This window comes from Leuciscus leuciscus (genome assembly GCF_965113295.1).
Source record: "Leuciscus leuciscus genome assembly, chromosome: 20".
In the NCBI taxonomy this organism is placed as follows: Eukaryota; Metazoa; Chordata; class Actinopteri; order Cypriniformes; family Leuciscidae; genus Leuciscus; species Leuciscus leuciscus.
Window position 1 is genome coordinate 14,368,559 of NC_138744.1, and position 24,536 is coordinate 14,393,094.

The following is a 24,536-nucleotide window of genomic DNA, read 5'->3' on the forward strand; positions in this document are numbered from 1 at the left end:
AAAAAAAATCTATTACGTACACAAATCCACACTAAATGTGTGTCAGGCATGTTTATGACCGCAGAAATAACTTTTTCAATGAGCACTATAACCCAGTCATACATTCCCCTTTTCTTTGCCATTCTTTCTCTCTCGCACAGACACAACTAATTAGGCGCTCTGTTCTCACGCACCTCATGAGAGGGTAATTGGGGTTAGTTAATGCAGACTCATAAAACTACTAAGAGTTACATCTAGTTCAGTAGCATGTGTTTTTGTGTGTGTATGTTCTGATTAAAGCCTTTAAATGCTCTCCGATACACTATAATTCAGCTTTATATGACTCTACGTACTTAAACGAAGGAAATCAGACATCACAAAAAAAAGCATGCACACACACAGTCTGCTTTTGGGATCACGATGTGGAAAAAAGACAGCAGGGGGATGCCTTTGACAAAGGTGTATGCATGAGCTCTATCTGTACGTGTACTGGCGAGCGTGTTAGCGTCCGACCACACGTTAGTGTGTGTGTGTGTGTGTGTGTGTGTGTGTGTGTGCGTGATCGCGTGGGAAGTGATTTTCCGTGAGAAAAGGTTTTTATGGAGGTTTCGCTCATATCGACCACAAGCTTTCCTCGATTTCCTCCAGACTACGACCCACACATACATGCAAACACACACTGGGGCTTAATAACAACAATGCCTGGCATACAAATCAAACGTCTCTCGAATGAGAAATAAAAGGGATTCAGACTTCTTTGAAAAGAAGCTGGTAATTTTCAACATGTTCATATTTTTTAAATTAATTTTAAAAAAGGGAGAGGGAAAATCGAATATAAATTATACTGTCATTATATTGGTGATGCATTTGAATGGCGCATACTAATTTTTGACTAATTTAATTAACAACCTTTGCTGTTGTAGATTATCACAGCTTCAAATTTAAGTGTGAATCATTGCAACTAGCTAATAGTTCACTTAATAATAACATTTAAAGCAATAACAATTCAAAAAATATATACAGCATCTGTCATATTAACTGTTTTTATACCTTACAGAAATGCTGAAGTGAAAAGAAATTAAAAAAATTTGATAAAGAGTCACAAAATAACACTGATTTAGACTTTCACATTGAAACTCTGGAACACATTAAGAATTCTACACAAGGAGGAGTGCACTTCATCTTAAATGCGTGCGTGCGTGCGTGCGTGCGTGTGTGTGTATGTGTATGTGTGTGTGTGTGTGTGTGTGTTTGTATGGGCAAGCATCCAGCTTGTCTAGCCCAGCCAAATGACTCCCCACCAGCATCTTATTGAACAACCAGCTAAGTCAGGATTTAGGGAGAAAGAGAGACAGAGAGAGAGAGAGAGGAAAAAAAGAAATAATAATGAAGAACAAACCACAGGGTCAGAAGTTGAGCTGTGTGCACATTTGTCAGTAAAGCAGTGCCTGGCATTGCAATAGCAGATCTGTATGATTCACATCAACCTCTCCCTTTCCAAAAACAGAGCTTTTATTCAAATCTCTTCTAAGTATCTCGCTGAGAGACACCGGTTCTTTCATCTAATGCCCAGAGGGCAAATCCTCCATACTTTCTCCAAGGAGAAAGGACTCCATGCTGTGGATGCATGCAAGCATCCCCGCGGATGCCATCCATAGTGTGTCTTGACTGACATGATCACCTTGTGCCTCATTAGCTGTCGTCTCCCACAATGCAGAGCGACAAATGAGCCCCTCTGGTGAACGAGGTGTGCCTTCCAATGGGCAAAGTAATGCAATTATATAGTTCCAAATGTGTCAGTCACAACAAGTGAAAAACACATACTGTGCTATTAAACAGTTAAACAATACACACTGTCTAAAGTGTGAAATCTAAGACGTATAACAAACACACTGCACATAGGACAGTGGTAGAGAATTCTGTGCATATATATATATATATATATAAATAAACACACACATAATAACCAACGCGTAGCACTTTTTATTCAATATTGCTATCAATACATAAAACAGAATTCCCAGAATTGTCTTTTATTGTCCAATCACAGATTCCCATCTTGCTTATGAGTATATAATTAAGTCACCAATTTTCAGTAGCCAACAAATGTGCTTTAATTTCAGAGCTGAAAGCTATCAAAAAAACTCATTTCATTTCAAAAAGATATTTCAAGCTCATTTCAGTACAAACAAGCCTGAATTATAACCTGGACAAAGACGGCCTAAATGAGTCCAAGTATGCATTTAAACCAGTTTGACCCATTCAGGCCACGCGTCTAGTTGCAGGCCAGTTGTGAACATGATAGGCAGCCATTATCTTGTTGACAGCTTTATCAGCCAATCACATTGTCCCTAACACTCACACCATGCTTTAGGACCATCAGCTCAGAGACCACAATAAGTAAATGGGAGGCAAAAGATATGCTGCCTACTTGATATAATATTTTATACTGAACTTTTAGTACAGTGCCACCTCAAAGGAAACACCCTTGTTCTGTATGTTTTCACGAAGGTATGGCATCATTCACTGATAAACTGAGGCTGGTGGTAATACGGCAGTGATTTGAACTGCAGCTGCTCCTGAGACTGAGAGACGGCACGGTCTGAGTCCCCGGAGCACACTTGGGACGGGTTGCTCTGATAGGTCTCTTGGGCTGGACTCATAGCGAGGGGGGAAGTATCATGGCAGACCCTTTCTGACATCTCTAATGAGGCAGCCTAGAGAGAGATATCTCTCTTCCACCCTCCCATTCTCGATCTCGCTCCCCCTTCTCTGTATCTCCGTTCCTCGCTTTCTCTCTACTCACATAAACACGCACCCAAAGACACACACAGCCCTCCAGGCTATCCCCTGTCTTCCCTACAGCGACTAATTGGGCCAAATCTGTGATCTAATTAAACGTCCAATTAGTAGGAGAGGGGCCATTTAGCCGCTGGCTACACCGCTGTGCGCGGGAAATAATGTGATTGAAAAACAAACAGAAAATCAATGAGAAAGAGCGAGAGAGAGGGAAAAGAGAAGAAGAGAGAGAGACACAGTGGAAATGAAAAAGATGAAACAAGATTTGAATCAGTTGGGTGTTTATAAGGTTAGAAAGCAATGAACGACACACACTGTGTTCCATTAAAGATCATGTAGATGTGTGTATCTACCCGCTCTCTCCCTCAGCAATAACCCCTTGAACACATGCTAATTACATTATTCTCAAAACACACGTTAACTGCATTATTCTATTGGTGCAGTCAGTAAGTACATTATTCTATTAACACGCTCAAAGAACCATAAAAATCAGCACATCATCAATTATTAACAGCTCACTTAACCCTGGAGAGAGCCAAGCTTCCCTCAGAAACATTCACTTACCCTTCACTTCATTAAATATTAATATAAGGGGTCACATTCAACATTGAGGCCATTGAATGGATTGTTTTCATTCATACTGTACACGCTGAGGCTAAAGGGACACAAGGGTCAAACTAAAATGGGCATTCCACATTCCAATTGTATCGTTTCTCATGACGCAATGAAACATACCTAAATGTGAGGACGTAATTTTTGTATGTATGTGTGTGTGTGTGTGTGTGTGTGTGTGTGTGTGTGTGTGTGTGTGTGTATATATATATATATATATATATATATATATATATATATATATACATACATACAAACAAAAATGATGAATATATATATATACACACAGTATAGTTCTAGTTCTAAATTAAGCCCATATTGTATATGTAAAATGTTATCACATAAAAAAAAATGATATACATATTTGAAAACAAAATGTATCTGATTTACAATTAGAATACCCAAATTACAAAGTATAGCTTATAAGTGAAATTTGCCAAAAGCTGAAATCTTCTGGTTCTTGGTTGGCCTAGGCCATACCTCATGACAAGTGTATAATAATTAACAGCTTTTTAATTGCATTCCTCACACCTGCTATTTTACTCTGTGAAATGCATCTTGTTAATGTGACAATATATTTAAAGGGAGTCATTTATAACTCTTTGATATGACAGAAGAAGTGTGGTGGAAATCTCTAAAGACATTAATGTGTCAGTAATATGCAAGCTTTTTATACTCGCAGCATAGTCTGTTTCTAATAAAATTAACAAAACTGCTATTGTCAATAATTAAACCACAATAAAAAATGTAAAAACACTTTTAAAACTCATAATATACTCATGATCTCTCATAAATCTCAGCACAGCTTTTGTTTTCTGACTCTCACCATGGTGATGTCCAGGAGGCAGGGGTGGCCTTAGCAGATGTTACCCAGCTAAGTGAAGCCTTGCTGGGCTTGGCGTAGCCGCAGGTCCCCCTGGCAGCTCTGATCTAGTGTTCTGCAGGAGAGAGAGCGGATCACTCACACACAGAGCACAAACCACCTGCTCTGACCTACTGTGCCAAACATTACCAGTGCTCAATGCCAAGGCCGACTTATAGGAGTGTGCTGACATAAAACGGTCGAACAACACTATAAGACTACATTGATTCAAAACTATAGACTACATTGACTTTTGAAATCTTTAAATAATTTTTGACTACAACTTACAGCTATTTTTTTTTTTTAAACAACCTGTTAGTCTGTTAAAGCACATAATCAATGAACTAGATGTGTTTGAAATGTATGCATTAAAATAACTGCAAAACAAAAGATAAAATGTCAACAATACCAAGAGGAAAATTGCATTGCTCATTGTTCTCACTTGTGTTTCATTCAACTTTGTCTCAGATATCCTTTAAAATTCCTTAGAAGAATTAATCAGTGAGTCATTATTTGAAGTTACAGTGTGTCGCTTCATCTGGATTATGCAGCTCTACAAATAAACTCTTCAAATTAACATAATGATTTCTCAGGCTTTCGTACCTTGGCAAATCTGAGCACAATTTGATACATTAGTATGGTTGAGAACTCTTCTGATACTCTAAATGAGACACATTACTAGATCCTTTACTAAAGAGAAACGATACAGATAACAGAGATCTCATTTGAATGTATAAAACAGCCAGAATTAAAAACTGTACAATTATAAGAACCCATTTTCCAGGAATTTTACAAGCTCATACACTTTTCCTAAACAAATGTACACTGTGTCTGAATAACAGTGTTGACACTAGACAGTTTGTTTGTTTAGGTTGTACGTGGTGTGTTTGGATTGGTAGACAAATCCCTAAGACAAAGTCATATTTATGAATCAGCTGCAGAGCTCACTGACATATTCATGAACTCTTTGTGGCTAAGCTGCAAAAAAATAAACAATAATTTTAACAAATGCAAACATAGTTACATAACTGCTGTAGTACTTCAACGACAGTAAATGACAGTGTCAATGAACTTTTAATCATTTATTAATCCCGCATTTGGATGTGTTTGCATGTAGCTTGATTGCTAAATATTCAAAAATCCCGTTATACAGTTGGGAAACGATGATGCAACTTACCACATTCAAGGTGAAACACAATTAATCTGATATTTCCATCTCTGACTTTAAACATCACAAACGTTTGCAACGCAATGCCGTGTTTTCGCTGTTTTCGTAATTTTGGGTACTTCAGCCTCGCTGTGGTCAATGATACTCCAAAAACTCTTGATACCGCAAACACATCTGGGCACGTATGTAAATAAAACTACAATTACCAAGGACCACATTCTCCCCATACATTCCATACTGGGATTGTAGTTTTTTGAGAAACAAATCCTAGATGTCTGAACGACAAGAGTCCCAGTATGAAACTACATTTCCCATAACTCCCGGCAAACCCGGAATTCCAGTTCCCGTAGCTCTGGCCGTATGTACTGCCTGTTTCCTGCAGCAGAGGAGAAGGAGGTGGTGTCGAGAAACTGGCAAGATCCAACAACATCGTAACCTCAACCAACACCACTATACAATGAAATTATCATCAATAATTCCCGCTCCCGAACTGCACTACTTCACCCTCCTGCTGGTATGTGTATGAGTAATAGCACGCTCGTTCAGTAACACACTTCTGGCAGGTTTGTTTGTGATAGCTAGCTCATATAACGTTAGCTATTAGGAGGGTTTATGAACTTGGATGTGATGTTCTTGTTATTTAACGAGTTATTATACGAAGGCCTCTAGAATGTGTGCAACGAACGACTTCAACTGTGAATCCTGGTCTAATGGCCTATAGTGAATGTATGATAGCTACAGAAAGTGCTAGACAGCCGGCTAATGCGGCTAACCAGCTATTAGAGTTACCACCGGACTTGAAGTCATGATGCAGCTGCTAGTATGGGACATTTTGAGAGTTTATAGGCTGTGGAATGTCTGCAAGCAAACTAAGGATCACTGAATCATAAAAATCTATTTTTTTAGCAGTCTCAGATACAGTGTTGAAAAGGCCAAAGGACTTTGTTCTCTTGCGTAGAGAATGACGGAATAGAATAGTTTTAGATGGGGAAAGAAGGCACTACGTCACCCGCAACGCAAGTTTTGGTACCTTGCAGATGTTTTATATGTTAAACGCAACTTGTTCAAATGAACCAGTAACTGAGTTGCTTGCAGGTGTCCTGTTTCCATTCATAGTTGTAAAGTTTCACAGACAGCAATTGATGTGAGCCTGTTTAACTCGGAAAGTCCTTTAAACACATGAATTAAGCACTTAAAGTCGTTTTTACAAAAGGAGCCATACAATTTGCAGCTGTCAATAGTGATCTTTATAGTCCTAAAGTAAAGAGATTGCTATTTTGGGATTCGTGTCATCCGACTTCGCAGTAAAGAAACCGGTTGGTGAACTTCTCTGTTGTGGCCGAATCCTATTGGCTGTCAACCCGGAAGTGCCCCGCGCTGCTCTGTCTGTTTAGCACAGCATGATGTGAAAACCACAGCAGCGGTAGTCTTGCTTCCAATTTAGTTCATTTTACAAGCTTTCAGTTTCGGTATGTATTTTAGCAGTATATAGAAAGGGACACATATTTTTGTAGATATTTTTCTCATAAGTTGTAAAATTGAAAGATTTTGGTCTGTTTTCCTTTGTGAACGTAATATTTATCACCATCTGAGGTAGTTTGCTTTGAGATTGACCTTCAGCACAACAGTCACTGTTTTATTAATCTTTTCAATAACTTGTGTTTTATAGTTCCTTCCTCATTCTGAAATTGTTTTAAAGCAACTTCATGATTGCTATAAATAAAACCCACTTTACATTCAGTGTGAAGCATTACTGATTTTTTTTTTTTATGATTTCAACCTATTTTAAGTAATGCTTCCAAGGTTATCACAAGTCAATGTTCGCAATGTTAGCCAGCTAGATAGCACGAACTCGATGACATATTAAAAGTTGCGATGAAACAGAAGTACAGACAGATATTTTCTTCCCTATTGTGAACATCCGAGTGTAACGGATTATCCAAAAGAGAAAAAAAAATGTATGGCAGGAGTCAGGTACTTGGTTTTGAGACTGAAAAGATTATGAAAATTATATATGCATGATTACAATTGATCTGTAATATGCATTTTGAAAATGTTAAATAAATAACAGAAAACAAAATGTTTGTTCACAAACATAAAAACATCTATACGTAAAAGCATGTTCACAGCAAGGACGATAACTACAACTATAAAAGGTTTTTATTATACCTTCTAATTTGATGAGAATGGTGAAATCCACACTTACTATAATTACACCAAAAATAAATGGCAATTCGAATGGGATCAGTGCTTAAACAACCAACTATATGGAATAAATGTTTGTTATTTGAGAAACTTGTTTTATTCTGTTGATACTTTTAAAAGATTTTTAACAAAATAAATCCAAATTTAGTCTTAGGGAAAAATAATATCTTAAACATCTTATCGACAGGAACACTATCGTTGGACTTTGTTTCAACTGATAAACAATAAAAATAGCCAATCAGAATCTACCCGATTTTAAAGGGCTTGAAAGTGGCATATGACGTACCTGTAACGCATGCTCATAAACAAAACTTTATAATTTGTTTGTGTGGATTCTAATATAGTTATTATATATATATATATTATATCATTCTTGGTGTGAACGGGTCTTAACTCTCTCATCAACCCTGGTTCAAAACTATTTTTATGTATCTGAGTAGACAGACACTCCCTTATTAGAAGTGGGAAGCTCTTTGTGATGAATCTCAGTAAGAAACGGACATGCACGGGCCCAAAGATGTTTACCAAAACTACAGCGTATGTTGGGTCTAGCTGTGATTTTGTACTTTGGGATCTGAGCAGTTTAGATCAGCCCATGTGGAGCTGTGTGTTTGTTTTGTTTCTGTGGCTGTTGTGACAGTTGGAGACTTGAGTTCTCTGAGAGATTAGCAAATACATTTAAGCAGTGTTGTTTAGCAGCTGCCTGTTTTTTGTTTGTTTTGAAGAGGATCAGATATGCCTCAGTGTGATTGATATTTTAGTCTGAATGGTTCTTTTTGCCTCTGAGAAGTAGGGGTGTAACGATACCCTCATGTCACGATTCGATACATATCGCGATGCAGAACTCACGATACGATATTGTTGTGATACTCCAAGACATATGGTTAAGGGTTAACAAAATGTTTTACTGTTGATTAAAATGCTAAATTTGGTATTACATTGGGCTTGTATTTGGTGCTGGTAACCCAATGCAAGGGACAATGGTGACATCAGAATAATGATTCTGAAGCTGAAAATACAGAATTATTTTAGACAAATAGATATATTTAAAATAATATAGGCCGCTTTTTACTGGTAATGTAAGACATTTGGCATTATCAGAACCCACAAATATTCCCCCATTGCATTATTATACATTATATTCAGCATTATACAGTATATAATAGTTTAAAGGGGTCATCGGATGCCCATTTTCCACAAGTTGGTATGATTCTTTAGGGTCTTCATGTAAAGTTTGTAACATGTCTTGGTTAAAATTCTTCAATGGTTGTGTAAAACAACACCCTTCACTGTCATTTACAGTGACCCCTTTCGGTGCATGTCTCTTTAAATGATAATGAGCAACTGCTCACCCCACCCCTCTCTTCCATGGGGTGTCTAGACCATAGACTGTAAAAAATATGGACAAAGCGTCTGTGACGTCACCCATAGACTTCTGAAGAACGGTTTTGAGGCCGTTTATGGGGGGTATGGGCGGCGCCATATTTCAATACAAATGTTCAGAAAGGATAACTTACAGGTATGATGTGTTGTGATCATGGCCGAGACGTCAAATTTCAGGAATTCCACTCGGCGCAGCCTATGCTCGTTGTCTGCTGTCAATCGCGCCCTTATTTGTCATACATTTTATTATATCTAAATACGATCTAAACTGACGAGTTAGAAAAAAATTCACCCCCCTCACAGTTGTCAGGCACTCGGAACCTATCGAAAAATACAATAAAAGTCCATGGGACCAACCTGTAAAAACATGAATTTATGCTGTGAAAACGGACATTTTAACATGGGGATGTATGGACATTTGCTCCCTTTTGGGACCTGCCCCTAGCGGATGTTCGATGTATTGCAGTTTTTCGCACTTCCGGGTAGGCTTCATTTTTCAGATTAGAATGTTGCCGCTTGGTCTAGACACAAGACACGTAAAGTGCTGCCTTGGCAGACAGTATACAAATGTCTGAGGGCGGAAATATGCTAATACGGGACGGTCCTTCAGTGGTCGTGGACGGAGCATGAGCAATATGACATCATATTGCTCAGAAAATCCAAACGGCTTGATTATTAAGAGTGTTTAGGCTTAGTGTTTAGTGAATGGATTTTTTTCATTGTATGGTGGTTGTGTCCACGCACTGCAAAGACACATTTATATGCAAACACCATATAAAAGTAAATTTTCCACATCATGTAATCGCAGTCAGTCTTGCCGTTCGCAATGTTATTTACTTGCCAAGTAACAGTCCGCCTCTCTGTGTTTAATCAAGGAGAGGTGAGTACATCATAATATCATTATACTTGTCTTCAGGCTATCTTTGGCACTCAAACAGGATGTAGTGATATGTTGCAACAGCAGACTCATCCAACAACCAACTCTTCTTTAACGCGTGGCACTACCAAACCTGTTCACAGTGTCTTTTGGATTGATTACGTATGTTAGATAATTAGCCACGTTACTTGGCCTCAATGATTTTTGGTTGTGATATGCTCATTTCGTAGAACATATATTTACCAGATTAATAATGCCAACTGATCAACAAGACCAAAGATATTATCACATGGCTAAAAGGAATGTCTATAATCCATACAAAATTGTTGTTGTGTTACAGTGCAAGTGTAATACACATACATCTTAAGATGCCATTTATTAACACTGAACTTTGAAACATAAATATAATGTAATTTTTACTTCTAGTAAACAAATATTGTGCTAAAATAAACAAATACAGTACTTGTCAAAAGTTTGGAAACATTCAAATGTTTTAATGTTTTTGAAAGTCTCAGTAAAACAGTAAGAATTATTTTTTTTTTAAATACAGTAAGAACAGTAATATTGTGAAATATTACAATTTAAAATAATTGTTTTCTATTTTAATTATTCCTGCGATGGCAAAGCTGAACTTTCAGCATCATTACTCCAGTCTTTGTCACATGATCCTTTAGAAATCATTCTAATATGCTGATTTTTTGCTCAAGAAACATTTATCATTAAGTTGGAATAAATAAATGATATATTTGATACCATTCAAACATTTGTGGTAAGCTTAAAAAAAAGATAAATGTTAATTTATTAAGTTGGAATTTCCTATTATGCCATTATAAATGTCTTTACTGTCACTTTTGATCAATTTTTAAATGCATCCATGATTAAAGAATTAATTTGAATTTAATTAAAGAATTAAGAATTAATTAAATTGAAAATATTTTTTTAGTTAAAGAATTTTTTCTTTCTTTCTTTCTTCCTTCCTTCCTAACCTATCTATATTTTCTTTCTTTCTTTCTTTCTTTCTTTCTTTCTTTCTAACTCCAAACTAAATACAAATTTTGACAGTTGGAGAGCCCGATTAGACTCCATCAGCTGCCATTCTATGTACTAGTATTTCTAATCCATCGAGCCTCATTTTCCATTCTATCTAATATTTCTAATCTATCTATCTCATAACAACCACCCAGAACACAATGGCAACCACCTAGCAACCACCCAGAACAATTATTTGATTATTTGATCGTTTTTCATGTGACGGCAATAAAATATTTTAAATTGTAAAAGGATCGAGAAAGACAAAATCAAGTAATAATGTAATACTTCAAACTACTTTAAACTTAGTCCAAACTTTTCCAAGCCAACTTAAAGTTTGTCTCTACGAACTTTCGCATTAGTTATTATTATTATCAATGTTGAAAACAGTTTTTGCTGCTTAACATTTTTTGGAAAACAATGATGGCATTCAAACATTTGTGGTAAGCTTAAAAAAAAGAGAAATTCATATTTTTATTAATCAAGGATGCATTTAAAAATGTATCAAAAGTGACAGTAAAGACATTTATAATGGCATAAAAGATTTCTAGTTAAATGCTTTAATAAATTTAATAAATGCTCTTCATTGAACTTTCTATTCATCAAATGTTATACAGCACAACTGTTTTTAACATTGATAATATAACATTTTTGAGCAGCAAATTAGCAAACAGTTCTTTCAATTTGTAATAATATTTCATCATATTTTAGTTTTTATAGTATTTTTGATTAAATAAATGCAGCCTTGGTGAGAATAAGAGACTTCTTTCAAAAAATTTTACTTTCAAACTTTTATCAGTTATTTATAGAATATGAATAAAATCAAGTACATTATATACTAAAACATGATAATCTGTATAATAGTAAAAATTGTATTCAATATACTTAAAGTTTTAATTTTTTTAATATATAAATTCATACTGCAGATTTAAAGCTGATAAAAACCAAAGTGGTCTTAACCTCCTGAAATATCACGCTCACCACTTCCGGATAGAAAGCAATATAACATTTAATTTCCTTTTCATATTTTTTTCTGTATTTTATCAAACTTCTCTTATTTGAGTGGTAGCATGTGATTGGAATTTAAAATGCACTAACTGTGATCACAGTTATCTGAAATGATAACAGTTAGATTAGATGATGTGAGTTTATCAGTTCACTGTTCCTAAGTGCAGCCTTAATGTACTTTCCCATTAAAGGGGGCTTTTGGGGGAAATAAAAGAAAACAAGTTGGAGAAATAAGAGAAAATGATTTGTTTACAAAGGTCATCTGGTTTCAAACATATCTATTCTATCTGTTGATCGAAGACTCATTCTCATAGCGTTGACACTAGACGTTAATCTTTAATCTCATTATGACAAATTATTAAATATTTGCTTAAGTGTTTCAAGCACATTTTGCTACTTATTTAGGAATATGGTGAAACCACAATTTGCATGTTGTTTGCTTAGACAGTGACACATAACCTGCACTGAAAGATAATGATCAATTGATATAGCAGTAAAATTCAGTAGAGGCTTTAAAAACGGCCAAGTTGGTCAGCAAAGATTCACTTTCCATTTCTCAAATAAATGTCACATTAGTTGTAAAAGAAAAGAAAAAAAGATGTATTTAGCTATGGTTGATTTGTTAGATCTTTTATAGTTTTGCCTGGACTGATGATAGTATAATGAAATCTGTTTTCCTGTTTGTCATTTAAAGAAACTACTGTCCCAGTCTGACTTTATCCCATGTGTTTTGCTTAATGCTTATTTGTATTTGTTCATTGTGCCCCATTTGATGATGTTATTAGCATAACGTCGCTGTCGGGCGGAATCCTCGTATCTCCAAAACCATTATTTTTCAGGAAATTAAAAAAAACTGCATATTTTTTGAGTTATTAAACATTGTATCGTTAAAGTTGGTATTATACCTTATATTGCTATCATATACTGGTGTATACCAACATTAACACATCATTTCCCTAAAATCATGTTTAATCGGAGATACGAGATTTATGACTTGGGAGCGGGGAGATACGAGGTTACGCTGTCATTGATTAGAATGGAACGGACACAGACGTCGCTGCTGCCAGCAGTGTTCATCAAAGACTGCGGTCGCGTTCAGCCTTTTGATAAGAGATAAGGCTTTAAGAGCCATTCAAATCTAATGATTGTGGTTACATACATCTTCCTAAACTCCATTTTAAACGTTTAAGAGATATGAGTGATGCAATACCAAAATATTAGGCTGTCTAAAATAGGCGGAAATTAATCTGCACGCAAACAAAATCGGCGGTCGCGTTGAGCCTTTTGACAAGAGAAAAGGCTTCAATAGTTAATCAAAGCTAACGACCGTGGTTACATACATCTTCCTAAACTCCATTTTAAAGGTTTAAGAGCTATAAGTGAAGCAGAACAAAAAATGATGAGCTGACTAACGTTGTCTCATAGGTGGAAATTTGCCTAATCTGCACGCAAACTTACCTCCGTGGCTCACGGGCTTCCTTCTGCACCGAAGCATTACAGCTATCGATTTTTAACAAAACAAGCCAACTCAAATGTATCTAACCTAACTATTTTCACTCGTTATTGTCTAAAAAACAGACAGAGTTATGCAAAAATAGGCTTAACTTACTGGCACCAGTAGACAGACTCTTTTTCTCCCATAAATAAAACCTGCTACTTGGGGTATTTTACATGCACAGTGCCAACTTCGATAATAAAAACAATCATTTAAAGCTGGTATCCAAAACATTTAATTCAATTCAAGTATTAGGCTATATTAGATACATTTTAAAACTTCAATGCACAAGTATAATAAGCCTAATAATAAGCCTAGTAATACGTAGACATTTAAAATGCATCAATAACTGATATCATAGTTTAACACAGATAAAATCAGAGTTAAGGCTTGCTTTACGTGTTGCTCGACGAGGGTTTCTTAATCGTTGCGAGTTTCAATCCTGAGGAGACAAAATGCCGCGAGGCTCCCGCCCCCCGCGGAGTGAAGAAGAGGTGGAGTTACGAGGATTCTCAGACAGTTGAAGTGTCCAATGGAGTTACGAGATTTGCTCTCAAGCTATTTTCAACACTTTAGATTGGTTAATAATTTGTAAAAATAACAGAACCACGTGGGGACTGACCAATAGCATCGATTTGTGAAAAAATATGAAATTGACCAAATTTGGACATACGAGGTTTCCGCCCGACAGCGACGATAAATAGGTTATCGTTAGTTTCCGTTTCACTCCTCAATTCTGTATTTAACACATTTCATAACAAGCACATGTTATCAACTTTTATTTTCAAATTTCCTTAGTTACAACTTTTTCAAGGTTTTCAATGTATAATTATTATGTAATATTTATGTAATTGTTTATTTGTTTAAAAATATTTAAATGATATTAGTAAGAAATATTGTTCTGTGATTACATTTTCTGTTTTATTGACTTAATTTGAGGACTATTTCCCATGTCATCTAGAGTTCTGCAAAAGATAAAAGAAATGTGGGCAAAGTTATTATAATAGTAAATTTAGTTTCACAACAGATGTTTACTCTAGTGGATGGTTTCTACTTCTTAATTTGAATCGATCACATCACACCAGAAAATCTGATTGTTCTTATCATTCCACTTCAAGTCCATTTCTATTCTTATTCAGGGCTTTCCTAGGGTTCATTTTGGCCCCTGCATGAAAGCCCAGGTTTTTTTTTTTTTTTTTTTTTTTGGTATCAGAGAGATTATAGATTATGAGTATGACTCTCTAATGATAATGATTTACCAGTGGCTCTTGTTACTGTTATTACTCACATACACACATACAAAAAGTTAACCACATAAACCACCTCTGTTGTTGGCAGGTAACGGGTTTGTACACTCCTGGACGAGGAGAAATAACAAGTCTGGATGCTGGAAACATCGATGACATCCTTAGTGAGTTCTTACCTTGTTTATTTGTGTTTGAAGGAGCTGTTTCAATCAGACAGTTACTGCACCTGTGTTGTGCATGTGGGTGTCAGTTATCCAATGGTGCTTTGTCATTGTAGTAGATCAAATGACATTAAACCACATGTTTCTCTCCACAGACAGTGCAGGGGTGGCTCTAGTCAACTTCTATGCAGACTGGTGAGTGTCTCTCAGATTAACGCCTCCAGATGTGTTTGTCAGAAAGGGTGATGAGAGTTGTTGATTTGCTTTGACATTAAATACTTAAAGGGTTCGTTAACCCCGAAAAAGAAAAAAATGTCATTCCAAGCCGCAATACTTTCGTTCATCTTCGAATCACATGTGAAAATATATTTAATGAAATCCGAGAGATTTCTGTCCCTCCATTGACAGCTATGCAACTACCACTTGCTTCAAAAAGTTCATAAAGAGATCGTAAATCTAATCTATATGAATTGTATGGAAGCTTGTTTCCGCCACAGAATAAAACATTTTAAAAGATAATTGTGACTTTTTATCTCACAATTCTGACTTTATTTCTCAGAATTGCGAGATATAAAGTCAGAATTGCGTGTTATAAAGTCAGAATTCTGACTTTTTTTCTCGCAATTCTGACTTTATAACACGCAATTGGGAGATATAATGTCAGAATTGCATGATATAAAGTCGCAATTGCGTGTTATAAAGTCAGAATTGTGAGATATAAACTATTCTGAGGTAAAAAAAAAAAAAGTCTGTCTTTTTCCCCCTTAGAATTGGACTTTATATCTCACAATTGTGAGTTTATATCTCACAATTCTGAGAAAAGATGTCAGAATTGCGAGATATAAACTCGCAATTATGTGTTATAAAGTCCGAATTGCGTGATATAAAGTCGCAATTGCGAGAAAAAAAGTCAGAATTCTGACTTTATATCTCGCAATTCTGACTTTATAACACGCAATTCTGACTTTATAACGCAATTGCGACTTTATTTCACGCAATTCTGACTTTATATCTCGCAATTCTGAGAAATGTAAACTCGCAATTGTGAGATAAAAAGTCGCAATTATCTTTTAAAATGTTTTGTTCTGTGGCGGAAACAAGCTTCCATAGAATTGAGCAGTTTAGTCCAAGTTTTCTGAAAAGACTCGATCACTTTATATGATGAGCAGAATTGAATTTAGGCTTTTATTCACATATGAACATTGATCAGCGAACATAAACAGAAGCTCAACCGTACTTGCTTGAGAACAAACCTCATTGGTTCTTGCGGAAGCTGAAACGTGCTGCGTAACAGGCGAGAACGAACCTTGTTGGTTCTCGCACATCAAGCAAACATGCTTGAGCTTCTGTTTACCACAACTGATGTGTGAGTTGATGAATGTTTATATGTGAATAAAAGCCTAAATTAAACCTGTTCATCATATAAAGCGATCTCTTCAGAAAATTTGATCTTCCACTATCTCTTTATGAATTTTTTAAGGGATAGTTCACCCAAAAATGAAAATTCTCTCATAATTTACTTGCTCTCATCCCATCCCCGATGTATATGACTTTCTTTCTTCAGATAAAACAAAAAATGTTGCTGGTCCTGACACAGAATGAACAGACCTGAAATATTCTGTATCTGAAGTCATTTTATTTGTATTTTCCGCAGGTGTCGTTTCAGTCAGATGCTTCACCCTATTTTTGAGGAGTCGTCGAATATAGTGCGGGAGGAATATCCAGACGCTACACAGGTGGTGTTTGCCAGGGTGGACTGTGACCAGCACTGTGAGTTTACACACACACACACACACCCCCACACATTGGTTTAGCCTTTGAGATAAAGCGAATTAAACAGAATTATTGATGTCTTGTAAAGTGTTTGATGGTTTAATGACGAAACTGCATCTTCTGTGAAGTCAAGGCGGCTCAAAGATACCCCACAGCGTGGGGGTGTGTGAGCGAGAGAGAACGCGCATGACTGATTCCAGCCGATCGGCTTTGGAGTATTCACCCCCCACATTGGCTGACTTTCATTTCTCGGTCCCTCCCCCTTTCCTTCTTGCCTTCTCTCTGTCTCTACTTTATTTAATTATTTCCCTTTTTCTCTCTCTTTAGCCCTTTTTTGTCTCTGTACTTTTACTTGAGACCATCTTACTCTTTAAAACGAGCCTATCCCTGACCTCTGACCTTTTGATCTTTCTCTCTCATAACCTTAAGTAAAATATTCATGGATTGACACATTTTGTTCTTCAAAAGCAAAGCATCTGGAAGGGTAAAGTGTTCTTCTACACATGGGTCCAAAAACTCCCCCTTCTATTTTACAAGCCAAACAAAAATCAGTGTGACAAGAAAAGTCATGTTATCTCATTCTGTTGGTTTTCATTGATTTTAACACACCTTTAGATGTTCACCTTTAGGTATCTACAGTACCTGTCAAAAGTTTGGAAACATTACAATGTTACATTTAAAATTAATTTATTCCTGTGATGGCAAATCTGAACTTCTAATGTTACAAAATAGTTTTTATCTCAAATAAATGCTGTTCTTTTGAACTTTCTATTCATCAAATAATCCTAAAACAATTGACAGTTTCCACAAAAATATTAAGCCGCCCAACTGTTTTCACACATTGATAATATTAAGAAATGTATATTGAGCAGCAAATCAGCATATTATAGTGATTTCTGAATGATCATGTGACTCTGAAGACTGGAGTAACGACTGCTGTTTTTGTTCTGTTTCTTTTGATAGCTGATATAGCCCAGCGCTACAGGATAAGCAAATACCCCACACTCAAACTGTTCAGAAATGGGATGATGATGAAACGAGAGTACAGAGGTCAAAGGTCAGTAACCGCCATCGCTGATTTCATCCGCCAGCAGAAAGTGGATCCGATCAAAGTGATAGAAAATCTGGAGGAAATCAGCACTGTAGATGTGAGTGTTTCACGATCACAATGCTATACAATTTTATTTCTGTGGCACATTTTATGTCAAAATGCTTTTCAGGTTTAGTAACTAAGAATGACGTGGAGTCTGTGTCATCTGTGTCATGTTACTTTTCTTCCTCTCTTTCAGAGGAGTAGACGCACCATCATTGGTTACTTTGAGACTAAAGACTCGGACAATTACCGTACTTATGAGAAAGTGGCGAACATCCTTAGAGATGACTGTGTTTTCCTGGCATCTTTTGGGTAGGAAAAGCACTTAAGATACTTAAAGTCTGCTGCTTTGTAAATACATGTATTGATCTTATTGTGAACGATTTATCCATACATATGTTTCTAAAAAGTATAATTCAATCTTCAATCATTCAGTCTGCATAAGCCCTGCCCCTTTCTTACAATCAACTGCAATCTTTCATTCAGATCTTCCTCTATCCAATCAACAACTGATAGATAGAAGTCCCTTGGGCCTTTAAAGGGACAGTTCAGTTTCAGATAAAAACTGACATTTACTCACCCTCGTTTCATATCAAACCTGTATACTGTTATTTTTTCAGTGGAACACAGAAAGATATATATATATATTTTTATATTTTTTTTTTTATATAATCTTCACACAGCTCTTTTCCATACAACAGTACAGTTGTGACTATGGCTTCTGAAGAAGCACAAATCATATGGACTACTCTTATGATTTCTTAATGGTGCCTTTTAGTCCATTTTGTAGCTTGACTGCCTGTGTTCAGTATGAATAGAAAATAACAATGAGTATTAGGGGAGTAAATAATGAGAGAATTTTCATTTTGAATCAAAATATTTCTTCAGAATCAATTCAGTCCTACTTCATTACCTCAATTTTAAATGTCTTTTCTCACATCAGTCTTAGTCTTTCTATGCGTCTCTTTTTTCAGGGAAGTTTCTAAGCCTGAGCGGTTCAGTGGTGATAATATTATTTATAAGCCAATGGGAGAGAATGTTCCTGACATGGTCTACATGGGCTCGCTCACAAATTTTGACCTCAGCTACGCCTGGACACAGGACAAGTGTGTGCCGCTAGTCCGAGAAATCACATTTGAAAATGGAGAGGTATGATTCCCTTTCTTGAAATATATTTTTAAGAAAGTCTATGTGAGGTATCGCATGTACTTTCTTTCCATTTTGTCCGCATTGTTATTTGTGTACAGTTCCGTCGAACAGCCAATTCATCATTTGCATAAGAAAAGTCCCCTCCCCCTCAGTGTACTTTTCCCACACTCGAGCACATCTGAGTGTGTACGTTTCAAGCGTGTTTGTGTTTTAAAGACGTCCACATGCCATGTCCTTTAGTAGGTGTGGGTTTTTTTCTTTGATTTACTTGACCGCATGTTTTGAATAACTTCAGTCTCTGTTGCTTGGTGATATGGCAGATTCTCCACAATCTGCTCCACTGACCCACCTCTCCTCGACTGCACTTCACCCAGCCATCCTACACACTCTCAAAACTCATTATACAGCACTTAGTTCCAGGCCTCAAATCAGTACAACCAATCTGTTTTTTGTATAACATTATTGGGACTTTTCACTGTTTGTATCAATCTGCTGGACTATGATTAGAATGTGTGTTTTTATGTGTGTGTGAAGGAACTGACGGAGGAGGGCATCCCGTTCCTGATCCTCTTCCATCAGAGGGATGACACAGAGAGTCTGGAGAAATTTCAGCAGGAGGTGGCTCGCCAGCTTATCAGTGAAAAGGGTATGCACAGGGGCCAGACAGCATCAGGGTCATCTTTCCTAATTCATTGGTTAGATATCGCTCACGCGTATAATACAGGAATGCAGACCTCTCACCTTTCAGTGAAAATCACTGTTTTGAATCCAAAATGTGTAATTTGTGTGGATATAAGTTTTATTTTTATAATGTAATAAAAATATTTATTATTATTGTATAGTCATATTGAATGGGTTCCAGAAAAAAACAGTAAAAAAGCTGATATTTTTTACATTTTATTTACATTTACATTGAGAATTTTCATTTTTAAAGAATCGAACATATTCACAAATTGGTCTGAATGATTTTTTACTAACAATCGAACAAATCAAATACTGTATTCATAAAAGACTGGAATGGTCATGGAAATTGTTTAAAATGTGTGTGAACCCTGATTTTTGGATGGGGCTTGGCAGGATGGTCAACAAGTTGACAAATTGGTCAGTTAGTGAGGTTGACTCACATCAAGGTTCTTTAACGTCAGTGCTGTAACATGAATGAAGAAAACCCTCTCAGTGAAGTTGCATCTTTAAATGAATCATTTACATTCTGTTTGAAATGTAAATATTGTTTCGCTTACTCTGTGACGAGCAGAAACGCTTCTAAAAAGTCAGAGAATAATTTCATCTTTTTATTGATTTTTACACGTCGGTCTGAACCGATAAATTGCATAGACGTTTGTATTGGTGTGAACAGGCCTTTAGACATAGCATCTCAAAAGCATTGTAAGCCTAAGTAGATCATAGAGACCAGTGGCAACAATCGTATCTATGATCTACTTTGGCTTACGGTGCTTTTGGGAAACGCAGCCCAGGATGGTTCAAACGTTTCCGTTCTATTGTGCTTTGTCTAGCCATTTCTGAATGCAAGAACACAACCAATGTGATCGCCTAATCTAATGAGGGCCTAATTGACTAATTAATTAGTCGTTCAGATAACCCACCAACTAGTCAGTTTTGCACAATCCTAATCCAAATCTCCTTTTGATGGGCAAAAATGATCAACTCACAAGGTTTTAACATCTAAATTGACCTTGACTCTCTCTTTCTCTCTCGCAGGTTCTATAAATTTTCTTCATGCAGATTGTGATAAGTTCCGGCACCCTTTACTGCACATTCAGAAGACCCCCGCTGACTGCCCTGTAATTGCCATCGATAGTTTCCGCCACATGTATGTCTTCCCAGAGTTCAGCGACCTTGCGTAAGTATTGCACTTGTCCCTGTGTCTTTAATGCAGAGATTATTTCAGCCTCCTCCCTGCAGGTTATCTCTTGTTCCAGACACCTAGCAATTATACGACGATTATAGACTCGGCCCCACAGCAGCACACGCTCAAAAAGAGAGTGATAGAGAACGGGCTTTGGGCTTCATCTCACAGCCAGTTACGCCAATTAATTTAGCGACACCTGACTGATAGCTGTAATGTGTGTGAACGTGGAAGCTTAGTTTTCATAGGTTCATAACCATGTTATTACTACTTTATTACAATATCACAATTATTTATGACACCAGAGGCCGCATATGACAGAAAGCATCATAATTCAGCACATGCCTTATTTTATTAAGCACTCTGCATATCCTATTATCCAATAAGGGCCTTATCAGCCTGCCTCCCATCAGTCTTTGATACAGCTGATTTTCCAGGGGGTCCGTGTTGTCTGGGGCAGTACAGATGATGTCATTATCTTGTTAAAATGCTGTGGTTTTGGAGACTGTCGTCCCTCTTAGGGTCTTATCACTCATTAAATCAATGATGCTGCTTGGGTTTTTTGTTGTTTGTTTTTTTGGACTGTTTTATGATGCCTTGCGTGTATGAACAGGGTTCCAGGAAAGCTGAGGCAGTTTGTGTTGGACCTGCACTCAGGAAAGTTACACAGAGAGTTCCATCATGGCCCAGACCCCACAGACAGCACTCCAGGACAGGTCAGAGTTCACCAAAGCTGCTGCATGGGTGTGCTTTTGATTTACAACACGGATTTGAGTTGGGCGTCATCATATAAAAAAAAACAAAAAAATTTTACTAAGAATGTGCTGAGATTACCTTGGATAAGAGGCCAGTGATTGATCATGGAAACAAAATGGAGGTCTTTTCCCCAAAAAAACTCTTACTACTTCTCCATCCAAATAAAAAAATAAATATATTTCTCTAATGGCAAAGCTGAATTTTCAGCATCATTACTCCAGTCTTAAGTGTCACATGATCTTTCAGAAATCATTCTAATATGATGATTTGGGTCTCCGGAAATTGAGAAACAATTGTGCTGTTTAATTTATTACTTATTTATTGAAGTGGATCAAAACCTTTCATCAAAGTTATAAATACATTTTTAACAATACCTGTTCTTATCTTAGGACAACTTTGAACTTTTTTTGATCCTCTTCAAATGTTGTCTACTGTACTTATTTTTTGTGGAAACCATGATTTTCAGAATGACATGACCAGAACAACATTTATTAGAAATATTTTTTTGAACAATATAAAGTTCTTTACTATCACTATATACTTACTGACTCCAAACTTTTGAATGGTAGTGTAAAACTACACTTTATATCAGTATCAATGCTTGTAATTTCTCATTTCCCTAAACAAATTACATATTGTACATAACTCATCATTACGCTGTTAGTTAATAATCAGTTTCTCTGTTTGGCTTGTGCATGACATTTGCTGAAAATCAGTGTTGTGCAATTTTGCGCTGATTAAAGTGCCCCATTATGACAGGCACTTTTACTCAGGTTGCGAGTTCAGCACACTTCCTGGTCAAAATCTCTGAAAAGAATGTGTTGATCTAGACTAATTAATGCAGGCGTACATTAATTAAGGCCATGATTGAATGAAACGTACGTGCTGACATTTGAATGCGTGCACAGCAGAATGAACCCGGTGACCTCTGTGCAGAGCGATCTGTCACAGGAACACATCCATCTATCCGTGGTCCGGGTATAATGACTGTGTGAACAGTCGCTTTACAGATCCAGGTGATTTGTGGTTGTTTATTTGCCTGTCTGCGTGTGTATTCCAGACGGAGGACGGAGAGGTGGCCAGTAATCCCCCAGAGAGCTCCTTCCAGAAATTGGCCCCCAGTGAAACACGTTACACCATCCTCAGGGACCGGGACGAGCTGTGATGTCACAACTGCATTGAGACCCAACCCAGAACCCTGCAGTCAGCTGGTGCCAACCTGGCACTGCCGCTGTCTGTGCAACGTCTATTTTCATAATTTTTATTTTAGATAAAAAAAAAAGTGAGAAGGTGAACCCCTGAGCTTTTTTTTGGGGTGGGGAATGAAGAGGAGCGTTTTTACATTTGTTTTTGGAGCTTGTAAATATGTTTGTGCTCTGTGGGTCTTGTCTAAATTAAAAAGTATTTTTCTCCCCTTTTTTTTTTTTTTTTTTTTTTGTCTACCCAAGTCCCCTTTTTTGTAGGAAAACATTGGTACATTGGTGGTCCTCTTTGTTGAGAATGCACATTGAGTTTATTATGGATCTTAAATGCGGGCAAGTGGAATCATGGGAAAATGTAGTCCAAGAACAAACCTGCAGTCAACCTGTGGTGTTTCACTCCAGTCCTTAACGTAGTGTGTGTGTGTGTGTGAGAGTGATTGAGTGAGTGAGTGCGTGTTACAGCACATGTATGTTACATGTGCTTATTAGTCTGTATTCATATGCACTGTACCGTTCCAGACTTGTTCAAATTCATGCTCGCTAAGATCCAGACTGGCTAGTCTCATATCATCCCATTCCATCAGGGGGAGTGGTCAGGGGCGGGGTTATGTGGGGGCCGGGGTTAGAAGGGTGAGGATTATTTGTAAATCTGTCATCTCAGAGGGGACAAGGAAACCAAAAAAAGAAAAGTAAATTAAAAAACATTTTACAAGATTCTACTTTGTCTGTTTCATTAAATGTTTCACTGTTGTAATTAATTTTTTTCTACTTTTGCTCTTCCTAGGTCACATTACGTATGTACATTAAAAGATGTTTCATAAAAGGTCAAAAGTTAGTAGGCAATAGTTAGAAAGCAAATTAGATTTCATTTAAAAAAAATGATCCCAACCAAAATCACAGCAAGTATTCTTCCTGTGGTACATTAGTGTCAATAAAATTGGGATTTTCACACTTGAAATAGTTGTAAACCCTGGGTAAACAGAATCCTGGGTTGTCTTGCTTCACATTGCTCATAATTTTTACCTTGGGTTAACTATTAATTCTGGCTTTGGTGTTCATTAATGCTGTTTCACACTACATTCCTAAACCCTGGGTTAGCGTTCTTATTTGCATATTTAACACGAGGCATGCGATTGGTTGTCGGTAGCTAAGCATCTAGTCGTAACATTCTAACACTGCATTGTTTCTTACTCCACACACGTGGCACCGCAATGTGGGGTTAACACCTCAAAAGCGGTGCTAACCCAGCTAAATGTTCCTTCAACCAGGGTTAAAAGCAGTGTTTAGAACAACGGTAACCCGGGGTTAAGTGCAGAGTGAAAAAGCCCAAAGACTTTAAGCTGATCTTTAAGGGAGAGTTTACCCAAAATGAAAAATCTCATTTATTCACCCTCACTTCATGTCAAACTTGTTACTTACTTTCTTCTGCAGAACGCAAATGCACATTTTGTTGGTAACCAAACAGTTTTGGTTATCATTGATTTCTATTGTTTTTTTGTCCTTATGATGGAAGTCAATGGGAACTGAAAATGTTTTGTTACCAACATTCTTCAAAAAATATTTATATTCCATAGAAGAAAGAAAGTCATACAGGTTTGGAATGACATGAAGGTGAGTAAATAATGACAGAATGTTCGTGCCTGGGTGTACTCGCACTTTAAAGGTTCTTGACCTAAAGGATTGTGCATTTTAATCACAATTTTCTGTCCTCATGATCTAATAAATTGGGGAGAAATGTCACAAATACAAAATATTGCCTTGTGAGCACTTCATACTCCATCGACATCGGGCTACCCCTTCAGACAGATATGCCAATCAAGAAGGTGGCAGTCAGACTTAGATGACTAAACTGAGGTGAAAAACTGAAAAAA

The 24,536-nt window shown here is 36.8% G+C and overlaps 2 protein-coding genes across 2 annotated transcripts in view; one reads left to right on the plus strand and one right to left on the minus strand.

Annotated features, from left to right (window-relative positions):
- Positions 1–5,592, minus strand: part of invs (inversin) — a 35,811-nt gene extending 30,219 nt beyond the window's left edge. Inside the window, exons 1-2 of the mRNA XM_082149637.1 lie at positions 5,430–5,592; positions 4,217–4,328 (exon numbers count right to left, since the gene is read on the minus strand). Of these exons, the coding sequence (XP_082005763.1) occupies positions 4,217–4,219 (3 nt within the window). The 5' untranslated portion in view covers positions 4,220–4,328; positions 5,430–5,592. The remainder of the gene's footprint in view (positions 1–4,216; positions 4,329–5,429) is intronic.
- Positions 5,593–5,676: 84 nt separating this feature from the next.
- On the plus strand, positions 5,677–23,379 carry erp44 (endoplasmic reticulum protein 44). Its single transcript, XM_082149649.1, has 11 exons — positions 5,677–5,934; positions 14,756–14,828; positions 14,981–15,020; positions 16,480–16,595; positions 17,562–17,746; positions 17,888–18,003; positions 18,666–18,840; positions 19,375–19,486; positions 20,560–20,701; positions 21,321–21,423; positions 22,524–23,379. The coding sequence occupies exons 1-11, from the start codon at positions 5,692–5,694 to the stop codon at positions 22,626–22,628; spliced, it is 1,410 nt and encodes a 469-aa protein (XP_082005775.1). The 5' UTR covers positions 5,677–5,691; the 3' UTR covers positions 22,629–23,379.
- Positions 23,380–24,536: the final 1,157 nt, after the last annotated feature.

Excerpts from the sequence above, each read along its gene's own strand:
- erp44 (XM_082149649.1), top strand. The coding sequence starts at position 5,692 with ATGTCTGAACGACAAGAGTCCCAGTATGAAACTACATTTCCCATAACT. Across the intron at positions 19,487-20,559 it reads CCAGCTTATCAGTGAAAAGG|GTTCTATAAATTTTCTTCAT; the intron begins GTATGCACAGGG and ends TCTCTCTCGCAG. Across the intron at positions 21,424-22,523 it reads CAGACAGCACTCCAGGACAG|ACGGAGGACGGAGAGGTGGC; the intron begins GTCAGAGTTCAC and ends TGTGTATTCCAG.